General features: G+C 32.7%; 1 protein-coding gene across 4 annotated transcripts in view; it reads left to right on the forward strand.

Moving 5' to 3' along the window:
- The window catches only part of LRRIQ3 (leucine rich repeats and IQ motif containing 3), a 175,969-nt gene that overhangs the window by 41,473 nt on the left and 114,606 nt on the right, over positions 1-19,890 (forward strand). For all 4 annotated transcript variants that reach the window (XM_054482267.1, XM_054482280.1, XM_054482286.1 and 1 more), the window contains one exon: positions 1,004-1,137. In XM_054482267.1, coding sequence (XP_054338242.1) covers positions 1,004-1,137 — 134 coding nt within the window. The remainder of the gene's footprint in view (positions 1-1,003; positions 1,138-19,890) is intronic.

Here is a 19,890-nt window from a genome sequence, read left to right on the forward strand (position 1 = left end):
TAGTGACCTTATTTCTAACCAGTCAAATTGTCAATGAAATATACTGAACCTATGATCTCAAATCTAAAAATTTTCAGGAAAGGAGATCTTTCTCAAAGCCAATACGGAATCTCTTCCAAGATAATTTGCTGTGTTCCAATAAAAGTGTCCAACATTCTAGTTAAGCTACAACAAAATTTTTAACTACTATACATTATTTTATGAATCAAAGTATATCAATTTTCTTTATGGGGGCTGACAGAGTATTTGCAGTTTCATTGGACACCTGTTTGTGCCACTACCATTTAGAGAGCAGAATGATTATGGTTAAAATTTTATACATATATTATCAGATTGGGAAAATAATCTTTAATGGAAAAAGTTATCATCAAGAATCTTACGTTTTGTGTAGAGAATTGAAATTATTTGATGCTACTAATTATTGTTCTTTTACTCTAATAATAAAAATGTATTTATTATTTTTATTACTCAATTTCATTGCTATAAAGAAATACCTGAGGCTGGGTAATTTATAAAGAAAAGAGGTTTATTTTGGCTCATGGTTCTATAGGGTATATAGGAAGTATGGTGCTGGCATCTGCTTCTGGTGGGGGCCTCAGGAAGCCTACAATCATGGTGGAAGGTGAATGGGAGGCAGGCAAGTCACATGGTGAGAGAGGGAGCAGGAGACAGAAGGGGTGGTCCCACAACCAGATCTTATGTGAACAATATGAGCAAGAAGTCACTCATCATCAAAGGGATGACACTAAGCCATTCAGGAGGGAACAGCCCTCATGATCCAATACCTCCCACAAGCCCCTATCTCTAATATTGGGAATTGCATTTCAACATAAGATCTGGAGGGCACAAACATCCAACTGTATCATAATTTAACTATAATGCCTATAAGACCTTGTGAACATTTTGTTAGTTTATTTAAACCAATAGATTACCAAATGTAAAATATCTTTTGAAAATACTTTCATGAAAGATAAAAATTATTAATTATATTTTCTTTATACAGGGAACAACCTATGAAGAGGAAATTAATAATATTAAACATATTACTTCAAAAATTAATGCAATTCTGGCTCATAATTCACCAGTTTTGATTGTTCAAAGATGGATACGTGGTTTCCTAGTTAGAAAAAATTTGAGGTATGTTTTGTTTTCTTTACTATTCGAATATTGAAATAAGAAGGTGAAGAAATAAATTATAAGAAGTCAATTCTCCAATAATTTGCGTTTTTGTATTCTCTATCATTAAAATGGTATAGTCTGTTTAACCTAACTTTAAGAAAAATACCACAGACTCTACAGTAATATAATATTTAACATAATCAACATTTGATATTTTATTTTTTCTTTTCAATTTACCATATAAATACAAATGTAAGCCATGGATTATATAATGGGATACAATAGAAATATAAAACATGGAACATATATGGAAGATTTTGTATTTTGTTTAGATGTGAATACAATTTTGCTGACACATCTGCTACCACATCAATCTATATTGTCCTTTATTTTAGTTGTCTTTTCCTCTTTTCTTGTTCCTTGCATTCCTTATCAGTAACTAAGCTTTGCAAATAAATGGAAACCTTTTTGCTAGAATTTCTCAACGTTGTACTTGCAGAGATAAGATAGGATACTCTGTCATCAATTTATAATATTGGTCATACCAAACGTCAAACATATGAAAAACTAAATGAAAATATTCATATAGCTTATTCTAATTGGTAAAGTTCAGAAGATAGAAATGAAATTTGGCCCTGAAATATAGATAGGATTAACGTAGATCTGGAATAAGAAAACAGACATTTGTTGATAAAGCAAGATTAGAAAGTTTCACTGAAATGAGATTCAACATTCTGTGGTAAGATAGACACAATGAGATACAATGCCTTCCAGCACAAGCCAATATATGCTAAATCATAGGTAGCAATAGTCCTGATACAGAGAAACAAGTATGAGGGATAAGTAGTGAAACTGACCATAAATACAGTGCCTCCTGCTTCTGAGGAAGTGGTTCCACATAATTTTCCACACTGAGGTCAAAATATGAGAGAACATAATCTCACATTGGAAACAAGCCAAATTATCTGAGTAAAGGAGGTGCAAAAGAATCAATCAGGCAGTTGCTGAAAAGTGCATACTTTTAAAAATATTAGTTATGTCTTTATTTTGCATTTGAATTTAATGTGCTCTTTCTATTAAATACAGATCTAATTAAAGGGTCTTGTTTTTAGTTTATTCCCCAGGGATTTTTTCCTCTGGTAGAATGAAGGTTCTCACTGATGCTCACGTAACATGAGATAAAAACTTTGTTCATGGGAACAATCTTTAAAAACTAAGCATGTATGAATAGAGAGTTTTGCAGGAAGAGATTTCAGTAATAATATATGGCAGGGTTCAAGATAAAATGATTTGTATTTTCTCTCTCTTTAAAGCTCTGTTCCATTAGTTACATTACTTACCTGTGCTGGGCTTGAATTTCTTTATCTAAAATTGTAAAGAACAGGGGATAATAAAAGTACTTATTTCTATTTGCTTGTGGGAATTGAGATGATCAATATAATGCTCTTAGCACCCGACAAAAGTAGATATTACATTCTTTTTTTTTTTTTTTTTTTTTTGAGACGGAGTCTCGCTCTGTCGCCCAGGCTGCAGTGCAGTGGCGCGATCTCGGCTCGCTGCAACCTCTGACTTCCGGGTTCACGCCATTCTCCTGCCTCAGCCTCCCCAGTAGCTGGGACTACAGGCACCCGCTACCACGCCCGGCTAATTTTTTATATTTTTAGTAGAGACTGGGTTTCACCGTGTTAGCCAGGATGGTCTCAATCTCCTGACCTCGTGATCCACACGCCTCAGCCCCCCAAAGTGCTGGGATTACAAGCGTGAACTACCGCGCCCGGCCTTAAAAATTTAATTATTATTGTTCTTGTTATATGTAGTGCTCTCTGTGTTATTTGGCCCCATGGGAAATTTTCCTTGGATTTCTTGCTCCCTTCCAGCATGCAGACAGTAATCTTTCAAAAATACAAATTTAATCATTTTATTTACCAAGTTAAAGTCCTCCAGTGGCTTTCAATTTGTTTAGGACAAATGTTTAGGATATTGCCTCTTTGATGTGTTTCACATACTTTTATTATCACAAGCTCTTACCATACCGTATTATAGTCGTCTCTATAGTTATCTATGTCTCCAGATTTACTATAAACTGTGTGAGACTGTATCTCTCTTTTCCACTCTGTATCTTTAATATGTAACAGAATGCCTGACACATGTTAGGTGCTCAAAAATACTTTCTGAATTGAATAATACATCAACAAATGGAGAGACAGTGGGAGCTGAAATCAGATCTGGATTCATTCATGGTGAAAGTAAGAATTAGGAAATATGAAGAGCTCCCCTGAGAGGGAACTATAGATTCCCACAACCTAGGGTCCGAGTGATTAGTCCTCTTGTATCTCTATTTCTAGGCATGAGAAATGTCTCCTCACACCCAAATATTTTGTACTTTGAAATTTTTAACTTTAAGTACTTGAAATATATATGGCCAAAATTTATAAAATTATTATGATTAATGCTATTATCTTTTAGAGTGGTAGTATTTCTAGTACGGGTGATACAATATAAGGAAAGTATACTTTTATTCTTAGAATGAAATGTTGTAATTAGATTGATAGCCTCCTAAACCTACGTAAAGGCAGCTATACTGAGATCATGGGGAGGATTATTGGTTGTGTTGATGGGTTGTAAAAAAGGAAAAAGAATGGAAAAGAATATAGGAAACAAACATTTATTGAATGTGCAATATTTGTAAAGCACCATGTTAGGTACGTTAATCCATTATATTATTTAATAAAACAGAGCTTCTGAGTCTTTCTGTATTTTCTGTTTTACAGATGAAACATTAAGATTTTAAACTTGGTGGGGAGGCTAAGATATGAATCAATATAGAAAGCCATTTTGTGTCGGTCATTTGTGATCAGTTATGAAAAGATAAAACTGCATGTACATAAATATCAAGTTCTGGTGTTTAACATATTCCACATTCCATGCTCCTTTTACTTTTCTAACAACACCCTTGAAGTCAGCTTTTCCAAACAGCTGTAGTCCTTTCAGTAAGGAATGGTATATGGAAAGTAAGATCTAGAAACTAGATGTATTCATTGCTATTGGGATGTCATTATTCCTAGCCCATTTTAGCAAACAGAATATGGATTATTCTTCCCATCATAATTTCATGTTAACACCCCAAATGTTAATCCAACACAGAGGGTTCTTCACTGCTTTCATTCAACATTATATTTCCCTTCGAATTTTGATTGCCAACATTATTAATTTTACTCATTAGCTTAATCCTACAATATACACAAAATAGTTTCATAATCACTATTACACACTACTATCAACAACGTATTTAATACAATTCAAGATTTGTTGCAGGATTTTTTTAATCATTAGACTGGAGATATATTGTTGAAATAGTTTGTTGAATAGTTACTCATATTCATTTATCATCGTGATGGTAGTTCTTTTTCTACTGATTTTCTTTTTAATTTTAAAAATATTTCTTATTTTAGTCTATTTCACTTAGGAAATTTTTTGTTGTTTTCATTTATAATTATAATCCTGGTTTAGTCTTTATATATAAAATGAGTTTTTAAATACTGGTTTTTTTAATCATTTCTATCACTGCATTTCTAAATTTGCTCTTACATGTCCTATATAATTTTCTTGCTATCTTTTTGTTCATTTTGAAATAATAGGTGTAATTTTATTTTTATTTTTTATAAGCTTCACTTTCTGGCCTGCTTCCATTGTCTACAATGATATTGTTATGCTCTTTATTTTCTTCTTATTGTAATTCTGTAAAGGACGAGATAGTGATTTTTCTGCATTGCTATTTCTATAAAATTAGTTTTTCTGAACTTTAAGAAGAAGCTTTTCCTATTTTAGTATTTGAAACTACTCCTATTGTGTTTGTGTAGCATCCACAGTGTTGTGGTTCTCTTTCTGGTATCTCTGGCTGTGGTTTCTATTACCTCCCTGTTAATGTGGATATTTTGCTCTCTCTTTTCACTGTTTTTCTCTGCTACTCAATTACTATTCTTTTCCCAGGAAATTGTCCTCACTTTGGGCTTTGACCTGTAGGAGAGTTTTGGCTGGTTGGTTTTGGGGGTTTAGAGTCCCGGAATGCTTCAGATCCTTTAGATCTTACCATAGATTTTTTATTTATTGTATTCACACACTAATGCCCATCCTCCCAACCCCGGATTTAGCTTCTGTTCTATTTGTTTTGTTTCTATCCATCAAATGCCTCATTACTTTTGTCTGTTTCCTCCTGAATAATTGCTAACACAGCAGTGGGCTTACAATTGTCAATGATTTTTCCCCATTCATTCACATTTTAGATTTCCCGAGGATACCTTGTCACATGGTACTGTTGTAGATATTTAAAAAAAATTGCCTTCTAGTTGTTATGTTTGTTTCTATGAAGGAATCTGGAGAAATTAGAAAACTATGTCACTGCCGTAACTATTATCCCACAGTGCCTTTAAAAAGTAGTGTTTACATGTTAAAAGCATCATTCAGGCTGAGGTGGGCAGATCACGAGGTCAAGAGATCGAGAGCATTCTGGCCAACATGGTGAAACCCTGTCTCTACTAAAAATACAAAAATTAGCTGAGCATGGTGGTGCAGACCTGTAGTCCCAGCTACTCAGGAGGCTGAGGCAGGAGAATTGCTTGAACCCAGCAGGTGGAGGTTGTAGTGAGCCGAGATCGCACCACTGCACTCCAGCCTGGTGACAGAGCAAGACTCCATCTAAAAAAAAAAAAAAAAAAAAAAGCATCATTCAATAACTATTTCTGGTAAACTAAATTTCTGTGACTTTCACATTTTAGGTGATATTTATTAAATAAATATTTATTTCTTAAAACATATAAGGTGGAGAGAAATGAAATATCCTGTAGTCATATCATGAGAGGTATAATTAGGGGAACTTGGATATATAAGTATCACAAGAGTAAATTTAAGGCAATTCAAATAGTTGACCTCAAATTGTGGAATATTTTCTGTAAGTAAAATAGATAAAAGAATCAGGTATAGTGAGTGAAAGTTTTAGAAAGACAAATTTCAGCTTATTTTCCAAGAAAAATGTTTAATTCTGTCTGATTGTATGGTTGCAAATTTCTTTTTGCAGGTAGTGTTAATGTAGGAATGATCTAAATTCTAGGGCTATAATAAACTAGGTTTTAGCAGAAGCGAGAAAAGTCTAAGATACTTAGACTGCATTTTCCAGTAAATATGATTAAAATACATTAATGTACATATTGGAAAATAATAACAAAATAGTACATTATCTTATCCAATGAGGAGCAAGATAAGGAGGCCCATAATCATCACTATATATTACAATTTCCTGAAAGCTTTAGTAAATTTGATAATTAAAAAAAGAATAAATAATATATTTGTATGTTTTACTTATTAAATTCAGTTCTATGTAAGAGGGATCCCCAATATCTTGGCTTAAACTAGGCAGAAGTTTTGTTTTTTATGTGAGAAGAGTCTGTGGTTCAAGAAGTCCAGGCCTGTGATACTGCACAAAATCAAGGACCCAACCTTCCTCTAACTTTTCAGTCTACCTTTCTAATTTGTGTGTTTTATCTTCAAGGTCATTTATGGTCAAAATGGCTGCCAGAGTTCCAATCTTTACATCTGATTTTATGCTGGAAGACAGGCAATACTGAATGGCAGAAAGGGGCACATCTCCCGATTATAACAGCAATTTTAATCACCCTTATCGGATATACTGCATTTCCCTTTTCCTACATTTTGTTGGCCAGAATTCCCCTTTCCTACATTTCCTTGGCCAGAATTTAGTTGTATGGGTACACCGGCAGCTAAGAAATAGGGTCTTTTATCTGATCACTTTGTCACCTGCATGAAATTTGGCTACTGTTATAAGGATTAAAAAGAGAATTGGAATTGAGTGGTGTCAGGCAGTTTCTGCCACAGAATATTTGAAAGCAAAAGATAAAATAATAATTATTGCCTAGCAGCTACAAATGCATGTATGAACAAAGGAGAGAGGCTAGAATATCAAGAATCTAAGCATCTGTCTCATGAAGATAGAAAAATAGCAGAAGTTATACCCAAACACAGTAAAGGGGAATAAGAAAAGTAGTATCAGAAATGAGTGAAATGGAATACAAATATACAATAAACATGAGAAAATACACATGAAAAAATTAATATATTTAAGAATTCATTATTTGTGGAGAGAAATTGATAGTACTCCAGCAAGACTGATAAAGCAAAGAGTAATTACCAACGTAAAGAATTTAAAAAGGCACATTGCTGTAGGTCTACAGATATTAAAGTGAATAAGAACAACTTTATACCAAAAATTACAGTTTTTTATGTGATATGAAAAAATTCTGTTAAGAAACACAGTTTTTAAGCTGACAAAGGAAGAAATAAAAATACTAAATAGTTGTACATACATTAAAAAATTGAACACATTCTTGAAGTCCTTTTCACAAAGAGACATTGAGCCTGGATGAATTTACTGATGAATGATTCTATACATGTAAGGAAAATATAATGCTATCTCACATAAATTTCCCAGAGAGTAAAAGAAAACACTTTACATATTATTTTGAGGGATCAACAAAACCTTAATACCAAAATCTTACAAAGACGTTACAAGAAAGAAAATTTCAGGTCAGTGTCATGAATACAGATGTAAAAATCATGAATACGATATTAGAAAATTAGACCCAATGATATAGAAAAAATAATACCTTGTAACCAATGTAATTTATTCCAGGAATACAAGGTTAGTTTAACATTAGAAAATCACTTATATTAACAGACTAAAAGAGGAAAATAACACCATGGGCATTCCTCACTTTTGCCTGGAACCATGTTGACTAAAATGTGTGCCTATTATAAGCCAATTGTGTCCTCACTTCGCATGGTTTCAAGGTAACAAAGATTTGATCTTATTTAATCTCATCTCACATGTGGTAGATAGAATTCCTAGGTGACCCACATGGCTTTTGTTCCCTGGTGTTACTCGCATGATCATGTTATGTTGCAGGACAAATGATATTACGCAGATGTAATTAAAATGACTTACTAATCAGTTGACCTTAAGAGAGATTATCTAGATGGATCTAACGTTATCTCACAAGTACTTTAAAAACAGAATTTTCACTGAATAACTGAACAAGTGAAGGTTCCTCCAGAAAAGCTCCATGCTTCTTCCCCCACAACATACCTTATGTATCTCTTTATCTGTATCTTTTATAAATTACAACATCCTTGAGGCCCAAGGACTGGCCTAACCACAACCATAACTACTGCCACCCATGTATGCCATGTGGAGGCCTAAGGACCAGCATGTCTAGCCCACCACTGCCACAACTGGTGACTGAGGACTGGCCTGACTGGTGTCTCTGTCACCAGCAAAGTCTTGCTACAGCCTCTACCAGCAACTGCAGCCTCAGGCACTGAAGAACTCACAGATACTTCTGATGCTAATTATGGTCAAATAAATTATACTGAGACTACTCCACTACACCCACCAGATTCAAAGTCAAAGCATCCTGTCCAACCAACACTGTAGATACATCTATAACAAAAAGTACTTCCCTACAAAAAATTGGAATAAGCAACTGTTAACACCAGATGTACAGACATCAATGTAAGGACACAAGAAACATGAAAAAGCAGGAAACATAATGCCTCCAAAGAAACACAATAAATCTCTATAAACAGATTCCAAAGGAAAAAATATATTTGAAATGGCTGAAAATTTTTTTTAATGATTTTAAAGGAACTCAATGAGATATAAAGGAACACAGATAAACAATATAAAGATATCAGAAAAGCAATTCATGACTTGTTGAATGAGAAATTTAAAGTGACCAAATTCTCACATTTTGAAAGACCCAGAAGGAGAAGAGATGGACAAAGATGAAGAAAACCTATTTAATGAAATAATAGCTGAAAACATCTTAAGTCTTGCAAAACATATAGACCCATATACAGAAAGCTTAAAAGTCCTCAAAAAGATTCAATCCCAAAAGGTCTTCTCAATGGCACATTATAGTTAAACTGACAAAAGACAAACGCAGAGAGAATGCTAGAGACAGCACGAGAAAGGCCTCAAGTCACATATAAGGAAATCCCCCTCAGACTAACGGTTAAAACTGTATCCAAAACATGTTTTTATCAATAATGCATGCCTTTTAAATTAAATTTTTAAGATTTCTGACACTTTCACTTTATTTTATGGACATTGTGTTGATATTGGAAAGCTCTCCTGAAATGATTAGCATTTTGACATAAAATCATTATTCTGTACTATGATTGTCAGGGTAGCAACCTATGTTATCAAATATCAAATTAATTGGGTTTGAAAAATACCTTAAAATGTTTTTATTTATCATGAGTTAGAATCTTTCATGGTTGACCAAAGAAAAAGAGTAGATAAAAAGAGAAAAATTTATTTATTTCATGTGGAGTTTTTTTAGAATTTTCTTGTTGCCTAGAAAATTCTAGAGATTAAGTGTACCAAATTAAATTTGCTTTTTAATTTTTATTGTTCGTAGGCAATTTTTTTCTTTTGATACAGAGTCTTACCTGTAGTCCAGGATGGAGTGCAGTGGCGTTATCTAAGCTCACTGCAACCTCCACCTTCCTGGACTCAAGCGATTCTTCCACCTCAGCCTCCTGAGTGGCTGGGACCACAGGCACGCATTGCCATGCCTAGCTCATTTTTGTATTTTTTATAGAGATGGAGTTTCACAATGTTGCCCAGGCTGGTCTCCAACTCCTGGGCTCAAGCAATCTGCCTGCCTTGTCCTCCTAAAGTGCTGGGATTACAAGTATGAGCCGCCTTGGCTGATCAATCATAGGGAACTCTTATAAAGACTATTTTATTTATTATAAAATAATATTAACTATTTAGGTCTAATCAACTATCCTACTTACTGTGAATTTTTTGGTGTTATTCAAAGTTGACAGTGGATTAAAATCATCAGATAATTTATTCAAGTTCTGGCTTGGCATTGTGTGCCAGACATTTTATGTAATTTACCTCATTTGATCCTATAAACAATCCCAAATAACTTGCCTGAGGTTTCAAAACTTGTAAGTTATAGACATAGGACTCAGGCCCATATTTCATGGATCATAACCAAATAAAATAAAATAAAATAATCTGTATTATTCTGCTAGCACTTGCTAGATCTTGGGAAATATTATTTGTTAATAAAGTTTTCATAGCAAAGTTATGAAATTATATGCAAATGTGCACTACCTGCCTTATAGCCATGATATAATTATTAATTTTTATCGATCAGTTCATTCTACAAGTATTTATTGAGTGCCTACCATAAGTTAGGCCCTTTCCAGGTCCTGAAGATACAACAGTGGACAAAACATTTAAATTCACTGCCTTTGTGGAGTTTATATTTTAATAGAATTACTATTTTCACATATATAGTGGCATATCATGGAACATATATAATGGTACACTAACATTGTATATGATTTTACATTATAAATAACATAATTATTTTATTCCTAATAGATTATTTTTGCTGAAATACAGTCATGCATTGCTTAATGACAAGGATACATTCTGAGAAACGTGTTGTTAGGTGATTTTGTCATTGTGTGAACCCATAGAGAGTACTTTGACAAACTTAGGTTATATAGCCTACTACACTTAAACAAACTTAGGTGGTATAGCCTATTTGTAGCCTAGGCCACAAATCTGTACAGCATATTACTATACTAAATTTTATAGGTAATTGTAACATAATGATAAATATTTGTTTATCTAAATATAGAAAAGAGAGTAAAAGTATGGTAGTATAATTTCATGGGGACCACCAGTGTATATGCAGTTTGTCATTGACTGGAACATCATTATATGACATATAACTATATACTTTGTGGGAAATTTTAAATGTACACTTGTCTTTATTAACTCATTTGATCCTCACAGCAGTTCTGTGAGGTAAATATAATTACTTCATAGATATGATAAAGAAAATTGAGGATTTATTTTTAAAAGTGGATAAAAAGAGAAAATACTACATTTAAATACTTAATACAAATATAATTAAGAAAAAAATAAGTAATTCATTATATTTTAGTGGTGGGATATTTTACAAAACTCTTTTCAAATTTAGATTGTAGGCCTAGTATACTTGTGATGTTTTTCTGATTATTTGGTTGATGAGTAGTTAATGAGTTATTTCTTTCATAATTGATTAAAGCAAATAATTTTTTTAATCCTCCCATAAAAGTTTAGAAGATTAGATTATGTAGTATCTAGAGTTCTTACTTGCAAACAGCAGAAGCTAACTGTAAATGACTTAATAATAGAATTTGTTAGAGGTTTTTCAGGAAGCTCACGAAAAATTCAGGAAGACACAGTAACTGGCTTTGGAAAATGAACGCAGTGAGAAGCATGGCAGAGCCGACTCCACCAGACAGCGTTCCTAGTTTTCTGTTATTATTGGCTACTTGTCTCCCCATTATTCTGTTGCAGCTGTCATGAATACCCTTTTGTTGTCCTTGTGCTTTTGGATTGTCCCTGACAAGTAAAAATCCAGGGAGAAAGCACCGAATTGGTTAAGCTAAGTCATATGACTGTGGCCTTAGCTCTTAGGAAAATGGAAAATGGAATTTGTTTTCTTAAGTCATTCATACGCTAGTGATAACAACATTAGTAGAGGTACCCAAAATGGAAGGATTTTCAGGTGTTGTATACCTCTACTAAATGTACATTAAATTATTTTTGTATGCATAGAACATATTATCTTAATAAGCAAGATTGATCTGGGGTCTCTATAAATATTTCTGTAGGTAAAAATATTTTAAATTTAATTTAAAATTGTATATGTATATGTGTGTATGTGCATTTATTTTTCATTTTTCCTCAAAAATTTCTAAGGCCATATGGGAGAAAAATATGTGTGTGTGTGTGTGTGTGTGTGTGTGTGTGTACACATACATGTATGAATTAGGATAAAATATAGATGTAAGGTTGGGAAACTGTAGTCCACAGGAAAAATCTGATATAGCCTGTGCATAAGGAATAATGGTTTTTATAACTTGAAAGGATTGTTAGAAAAAAAAGAAAAATATGCAATAGAACATATGTACACTCCAACACCTACATATTTACTAATTAGCTTTATATAGAAAAAGTTTGTTAACCCTGACTGATACAGAAGATACAATGGAGATAATTTCGTAAATGTTTTTTTTTGCTGCTTTTTTTTTTTTTTTAATGGACTGTTACAGTCCTCTGAATTTAAGGATTGCTTGAAGCTGTGTCCAAGAAAGTGAAAAAAAAAACTTTTTTTTTCTAATTTTTAAGTTGATAGAAAAATATTAATCTAGTTTCCTTGAAATATAAAATATATTGAAAATAAAGGAATGCTTCATGTTAAACTGGACTACAGAAATTTGTTCTAGATTAGGTTTCCATATGATAACTAACTTAGAAATCTGCATTGTTGATTACTTGGGCAGTATTTGATATGTGGATATCCTGGGATCATGCCAAATATGGTTGCAAATAAGACTCCTTGTCAAATGAAGGGACACTGATTATAATCTAGGAAATTAGACCACAGGTCAGGACTAGGAAGTTAGCTAATTTGTGTGTCAAATTTAAGGGCACTTTGTTAAGGAGAAAAGAGAAAAAACAAGAGCTACTAACTGAAAGGTGCCCAAATAGGTAAAGAATAAATGGATCATAGTTGATTCTGAGGTCAAAACTTTAAACACCAACATCTATTTATGCATTTTAAATGTACATCATTAATGCTTCACTAGTTCTTAAAGGAATATAAATTATTATAAGATAATACTCAAAATAGCATTATCACAACTTATATCAATCAGGAAATGATTAGTCTCATTTAAAATTACTCACCTTAAAGATTTACTTTAAGTATAAAACATTTATAATGTACTTAATATAATTTGTTAATATGAAAGCATTATACGCAACTTTTTAGTAATGTATCTAATATGCCAAGAGTAGTTACCTTAGCTACCTGGGTTTTGAGACTTCGTTTTGGAATTATGAGATAAAAAGTTATAATATATAATACATAAAAGATTATTATAACGTGTTATAGTAAATTATGTAATTCTGAATGCTGAGTTTGTTTAACAATGATTATATTACTTATGTATAATGAAGATTAGGTTAATTCCTACCTTAAAAGTTAGGTATATTGAAGATACCAGTAGCACAAGTTTCTTAAAGAAAATTATATTTTAAATAATAATTTTATGCCAACATTTGCATGAAAAATGTTTAATACAGTGAATTTCCTGGATATATACAATGATTTAAAATATTGTCTAGCTTTGCATATGGTAGGGATTGTTAACCATCTGTTAAGACAAAGTACAGATTCAAGGCAATACTATCTAAAATTTGCATCTTCAAAATTTACCTTACTTCATTTAATGCTATCTTGGAACACAGATGTGCTTTCTTCTACTATTTGTCAACCAAAAACTATCTTTATTAAAATGCTATTAAAGAATCAATAAAATTTTGTGACTGACTAAACAGTTTTTATAATTAAATATTATCCATAAAATAGTGTCTCCTGTTCATCTTACCCAGTTGAATAATGGCTCTGCTGAAGTTGTCAGAATTGTACTGAATTGTTTCTTTATTTTATTTAAAGCTTACTTCAAATAACTTTAATTGCACTAATACTTTGCAAAACATTTTGACACCTTTGAAACTCAGAATAAAAAATAGATGTTTATATTAGTCTTATTAGAAAGTAGTTTTCCATTTTTCAGAAGTGGTACTAGGAGCAGAATATTTTGTGTGTTTGCTTTCTTTCAAAATGAATGGGCTTCTACATAGATACACATACAAGACAGCTTTATTGCTGTCTTCTTGTCCTTATTAGACTTACTGGAAGACTGGTGTCATAAAAAGTTGGGTGGGCTCATTCCAATAATCTGTGGGTCTTCCTGCACTTAAGGCAAGAATAGTACATCCATCAGCAAGTTTCAGGAGCTGCAAAAATAAGTGGCATGGCCTAGACGCATGCCATGATGATTCAAGCTGTAACAGCATGATCGCCTCTGTCTGCTTCTTTATGGGTTCAGATGAATATACCCCTGACTCTTTTAAGCAAGCATTTGTGGCCATTCCAGGAATGGCCTTTAAAAATACAAAATTCATGTGAAATTGTATATAATACATGACAATGAAATTTAAGCTACTTTAACAGTCAGCCTTATATCTGTGACCTTTACATAGGCTTTGGCTACCTACTTTAAGAATGGTTTGGCCATCTAATTTGCAAAGTCAGAAAGTCACATTACAATGCAGTATTTCTTGGTTGAAGTGGACTGGGTGTGATGTGATTAATTCTGCTTTGGGAAAGTAGGTAAACACTATAAGGAGGAGAATATGCTAAAATTGAAGCTTTAACAATTCCTGAGTAGTATGTGGATTTCATTATCTCATTTGATGGGATAATTAATAATTTGAGAAGCAGTATTTTTAGTAAAGTGGAAGTACTGGCGATACTATGAGTGTGAATTAGAGACTGGTACAGCTACTGTGGGAAAAATTTGGAGGTTCCTAAAGTAACTTAAAATAGTACTACCATATGATGCAACAATTCAACCCCAGTCTTTCTAACTTAAAGGAAATGAAATCACCAACTTGTAAAGATATCTGCACTCCCATGTTCATTGCAACATTATTCACAATAGCCAAGATACAGAATCAATGCAAATGTCCATAAAGGAATAAACAGATAAAGAAATTGTTATATATGTTTGTGTAATATGTGTGTGTGTGTGTGTGTGTGTGTGTGTATAAATGGAATATTATTCAGAATAGTATTATTCAGCACCTTTAAAAAGAATGAGAATTCTTTAGGGGAAGAAGTGGTAACTCTCAGTTTAATCTCTCCAGGATTAAGTTATGAAACTGCTTTTCAGTTGATACTCCAGTTATCTTTTAATAGTGGAAAACAAAAGTGGACTAGGAAAATTTTTCATAAAGCAACAAAATGAGCCCAATATTTTACCAAAATAATATTGTTTGTGTTTTTTTCTTAGTTTTATTTAACTCATAATTTTGGATAAAAGTGACATAAAATTGTTGTAAAAATTAGAACATTTTTTATCAAACAAAATACGTATCTAATACGCATTTAGAAATAAAAAGTATTGAGTTAAATTATCTGCATCTTAAAAATACCAGATGTTAGTAAATAATTATTGAATAAGCTAATGTCTACATTGGTGTGTTCAAAACATTTAGAAATTTAAAAATTTTTAGAAACAATTCAAACAATATATCTGTCCATTCATATTTTCTAGCTACTGTTTTTGTGGCAATACAGGCAAACTGATTTTTTTTTTCTTGAAAAAGCCATAGTTATACTTTTTTTGTAAAATATTAGCTCAAACCGTGTTTTATAGATGCAACATTGCCATCTAACCATGCTTATTTTTAGAATCATCAGCTTATTTGTATTTTGAATTGATAATGTATCATGTGCTATCAAGAAACTGAAGTATATTTTTTAAAATTTACTATTGGAGATATAAATTAGAATAGACAACAAGAATATCTTGGCAGCCAAAGAAAACCTAGTTCCATGATGTTAGTATATTAGTTGCCTGCTGTGTCTTAAGTGCTTTAGGTGTTTTAGGTGTTGAAAATACAAAAAGACGCAAATTATGGTTCCTAATCATAAGAAGATAATAGTTCAGTTATACAGACAAACAAACACAATATTTTATCTACTATGATAAATATTATAGTAGACAAATATTCAGTCAACTTTGTGGGCATACCATTAATTCTGATTGGGTGAGGTTGTCAAGAAGGACTTCATAGAGCTTATATTACATGAATTTTTTCAAAAATTTAAAAATTTCATCAAGTATGGAATGTATGTATGTTTTTATATTGGAAGGGGTGTGGTGCCAGAAGAGTGGGATTAGTTGTAAAGGGTTTAATTCTAGTCAAACTGTAGGATGTGTAAAGTTATTGAGGTAGCGAAGGACATTTCACATTGATATGATAATAACTTATTTGGTGTGAATATATCATAGGGCAGGGGAAACAAGCTTAATTGCCTTGCAGTAGGAAATCCTGTCCTATATGATTTCAGTCCTTTGACTCTGAATTTCATTGAGATTTGCTTATGGCAAACACTTTCCACATGTGCTTAAAAAAAGTGTCCTCTATAGTTATTGGCTAGGATATTTTTTGTATTTCTATTAGGTCACTGGTTAGGTGGTGTTCAACTATTCTATTCCTTATTAATTTTGGGATTACTAGTTTTATCAGTCACTGGGAGAAGTGAATTTACATCTCTCACTGTGATTGTAGATGTATTATTATTATTTCATTATAGTTAGGTCAAATTTTGTTTTACATATTTTGAACTATGTTATTAGTTGCATAAAAATTAAAAATCATTATGTCAATCAGTCAATTGAACCTTTTATCTTTATGAAATGACTCTCAATTCATCTAGTAATCTTTATGGCTTAAAGTTTACTTTATCAGATGTATTTACATTGGCTTGTTTTGTATTTAGTTTTTGCATATTTATTTTCTATCCATTGGGTTATAATCTTTCTGTATATTTATCTTTATCTGTCTATCTAGCTCATAAATAACAGAGTTTGGTTTTTTAAACCCAGTCTGACAATTTTTATATTAACTATCATATTTGGACTATTTACATTAAATGTTATTCCTGATGTTTGGGGTATTAAATACATTGTGTTATTTTTGCTTTTTGCCTTTCTCTCTTGTTCTGTAAATTTTCTCCCTCATATTTCCTGCCTTCTTTGGAATTTAGTTTTTATTGTTGTATGTTTTCCCCTCTACTGTTTTGGAAGATACACTCTATATTTCCAATTTTGAAGAATCAGTAATCCTGGCAAATAAAATATGCTTATTTCCTTTAATATATCTTCATTTAATTAGTACCTTTACTCTTCTTCTTGACCATATAAAAATTTTAGAATTCTATTTTCATTATTTTAGAACTCTATTTCCTTTTCAACTTTCATGCTATTTTGACATGTACTGTAATTTTATCTATGGGTTATAATAAGACATTAATATTGTTATTTTTATATAGTCAGTATTTATATCAAGAAATGTTATCCTTTGTTATAAGTAGTGGCAAGCCATTACAAGTGTTTAAGCACAGAAGAGATGTCATGAGATGTTACTCTACAGTTATGTGGAATAAAAGTTTTAATGAGGGAAGACTAAAGCCATCAATCCTAGGTTACTAAAATAGTTTAGGTGAGTAATAAGGGCCTGGAATAAAATATAGATGTAGGGATTGGATAAAGGTATTTATGGGTACAATACAGAGAATTAGAGAATTTGGTGAGCAAATAGGTAATGGTTGTTATGGTGAGAAAAAGAAGCATATGATGGATGACACTAAAAATTTTGGTGTATGCAATTGCATGGATAGTGGCCAATTCTCACTACTTCCCTTCCTAGCTTCTCGCTTTTTCCTTCCCTCGCTCCCTCCCTCCTTCCTTCCTTTCTCCCTTCCTTCTTTCCACTGAAGAGTTTGAAGTCAAATTATACATTTTATTTCCCCAAAGCCGTCATATTTTCATCATTTACAGCCTAACATTTTACATTTATGTATGTGTGTATATATATACACAAACATGTGTATATATATACACACACACATACATATAAGTATATATATGTACACATAAATACATTTTTTTGTGTTTGTGTTTTATTTATTTATTTTTTGTAGAGACAGGGTCTTGTTATGTTGTTCAGTCTGGTCTTAAACTCCTGGCCTCAAGTGTTGGCCTCCCAAAGTATCATATTACAGGCATGAGCCACCATGCCCAGCCACTCTCATATTTTCTATGATAAGTGTACTGGGGGCTGTATTGGAGAGGAAGGGAAGGTGGTGGGAGAGGAACAGGTATATCATAGATAACTGAATTTCTTATGTAACCCAGTTACATCCTGGAGCCCATGTAGTCCTGGGAGTTATGAAATGTGATTTGAGTATAAACATGATCATCTTTAAAATGAAAAATACTCCCATTACAAGTATAACTGGCAACATGTTCTGAGTCCAAAAATGTAGTTTCTCAATCCGCTTGTTTTGAAACACAGTCTTTGCTGGCTGCTTTCTTGAAAGCAGCCATAAGAGAGGATTTTTGTTTAAACTGAGGCCATTTCACTCTCCTGAAGAGTTCCACTTGCAGTTTTTCTCCTTTTGTTTCTCATATTGAGACAACAGACATTCAACTTGACATGCCTAGCTGAACTCTGGGTCAGACCCTGCCCATGGGACACCAAAAAGTAAGTTTATAAGTCTGGTAATGGATTGAAGGATATTTGGAGACAGTCTGGGCATTTTGGCCCCAGTTTACTCAGAAGGAATAGCTGAAAATAGACTTTTTGTGACCTGGGATAATTATAAACTGTGATTTGGCTATAAACATGATTGTCTTTAAAATGAAAAATGCTAAAGGTCTTTATGCTTATCTGTACTGGCCTCTACGCCATACTTGGAATCATACATCCAGGTCACATTACCATTAAATAAAGTCAGGGCCTTGTTTTTTTTGTTTTTTTTTTTGTTTTTTTAACGGAAGCAATAGAGCCAGAATATTTATTTCTTTTCTTCTTCCTTCTTCTTCTTTTTTTTTTATTATTGTACTTTAAGTTCTGGGATACATGTGCAGAACATGCAGGTTTGTTATATAGGTATACTCGTGCCTTGGTGGTTTGCTGCACCCATCAACCCATCATCTACATTAGGTATTTCTCCTAATGCTATCCCTTCCCTACCCTCCCACCCCCTGACAGGCCCCGGTGTGTGATGTTCCCATCCCTGTGTCCTGTGTTCTCATTGTTCAACTCTAACATATGAGTGAGAACATGCAGTGTTTTGTTTTCTGCTCTTGTGTTGGTTTGCTGAGAATGATAGTTTCCAGCTTCATCCATGTGCCTGCAAAGGACATGAACTCATCCTTTTTTATGGCTGAATAGTATTCCATGTTGTATATGTGCGACATTTTCTTTATCCAGTCTATCACTGATGGACATTTGGGTTGGTTCCAAGTCTTTGCTATTGTGAACAGTGCTGCAATAAACATACCTGTGCATTTGTCTTTATAGTAGAATGATTTCTAATCCTTTGGGTTTATACTCAGTAATGGGATTGCTGGGTCAAATGATATTTCTGGTTCTCAACCCTTGAGGAATCGCCACACTGTCTTCCAAAATGGTTGAACTAATTTACACTCCCACCAACAGTGTAAAAGTGTTCCTATTTCTCCACAGCCTCACCAGCATCTGTTGCTTCCTGACTTTTTAAAGATTGCCATTCTAACTGGTGTGAGATGGTATCTCATTGTGGTTTTGATTTGCATTTCTCTAATGACCAGTGATGATGAGCTTTTTTTCATATGTATTTTGGCTGCATAAATGTCTTCTTTTGAGAAGTGTCTGTTCATATCTATTTTTATAGTATATAGAAAGATGTTGGTTAGGTAAAATCTGCAGTAGCAATTTAGGTTGATTGTTTAATTTTAAAAAGTGTTGCAAATAAAATAGGAGTGAATTTAAAAAATTTAAAGAGGAGATGCTTTTCCCACTGTAATTATACTAGATACATTGTCTGTTAGGTATACATGATTTTTATTTAGATCATTGTAAAGGCATGTCTCCTGCCCCTTAGGAACCGAAAGTTGAAAACAAAAGCAATCATGAATTCAAGAAATAGACAAAAATATTATACTCGTAAAATACTTAACATGTTTTTAACAAACAGCAGTAAAATAATAAACTTA

The sequence above is a fragment of the Pongo pygmaeus genome, chromosome 1, assembly GCF_028885625.2.
Source record: "Pongo pygmaeus isolate AG05252 chromosome 1, NHGRI_mPonPyg2-v2.0_pri, whole genome shotgun sequence".
Classification (NCBI taxonomy): Eukaryota; Metazoa; Chordata; class Mammalia; order Primates; family Hominidae; genus Pongo; species Pongo pygmaeus.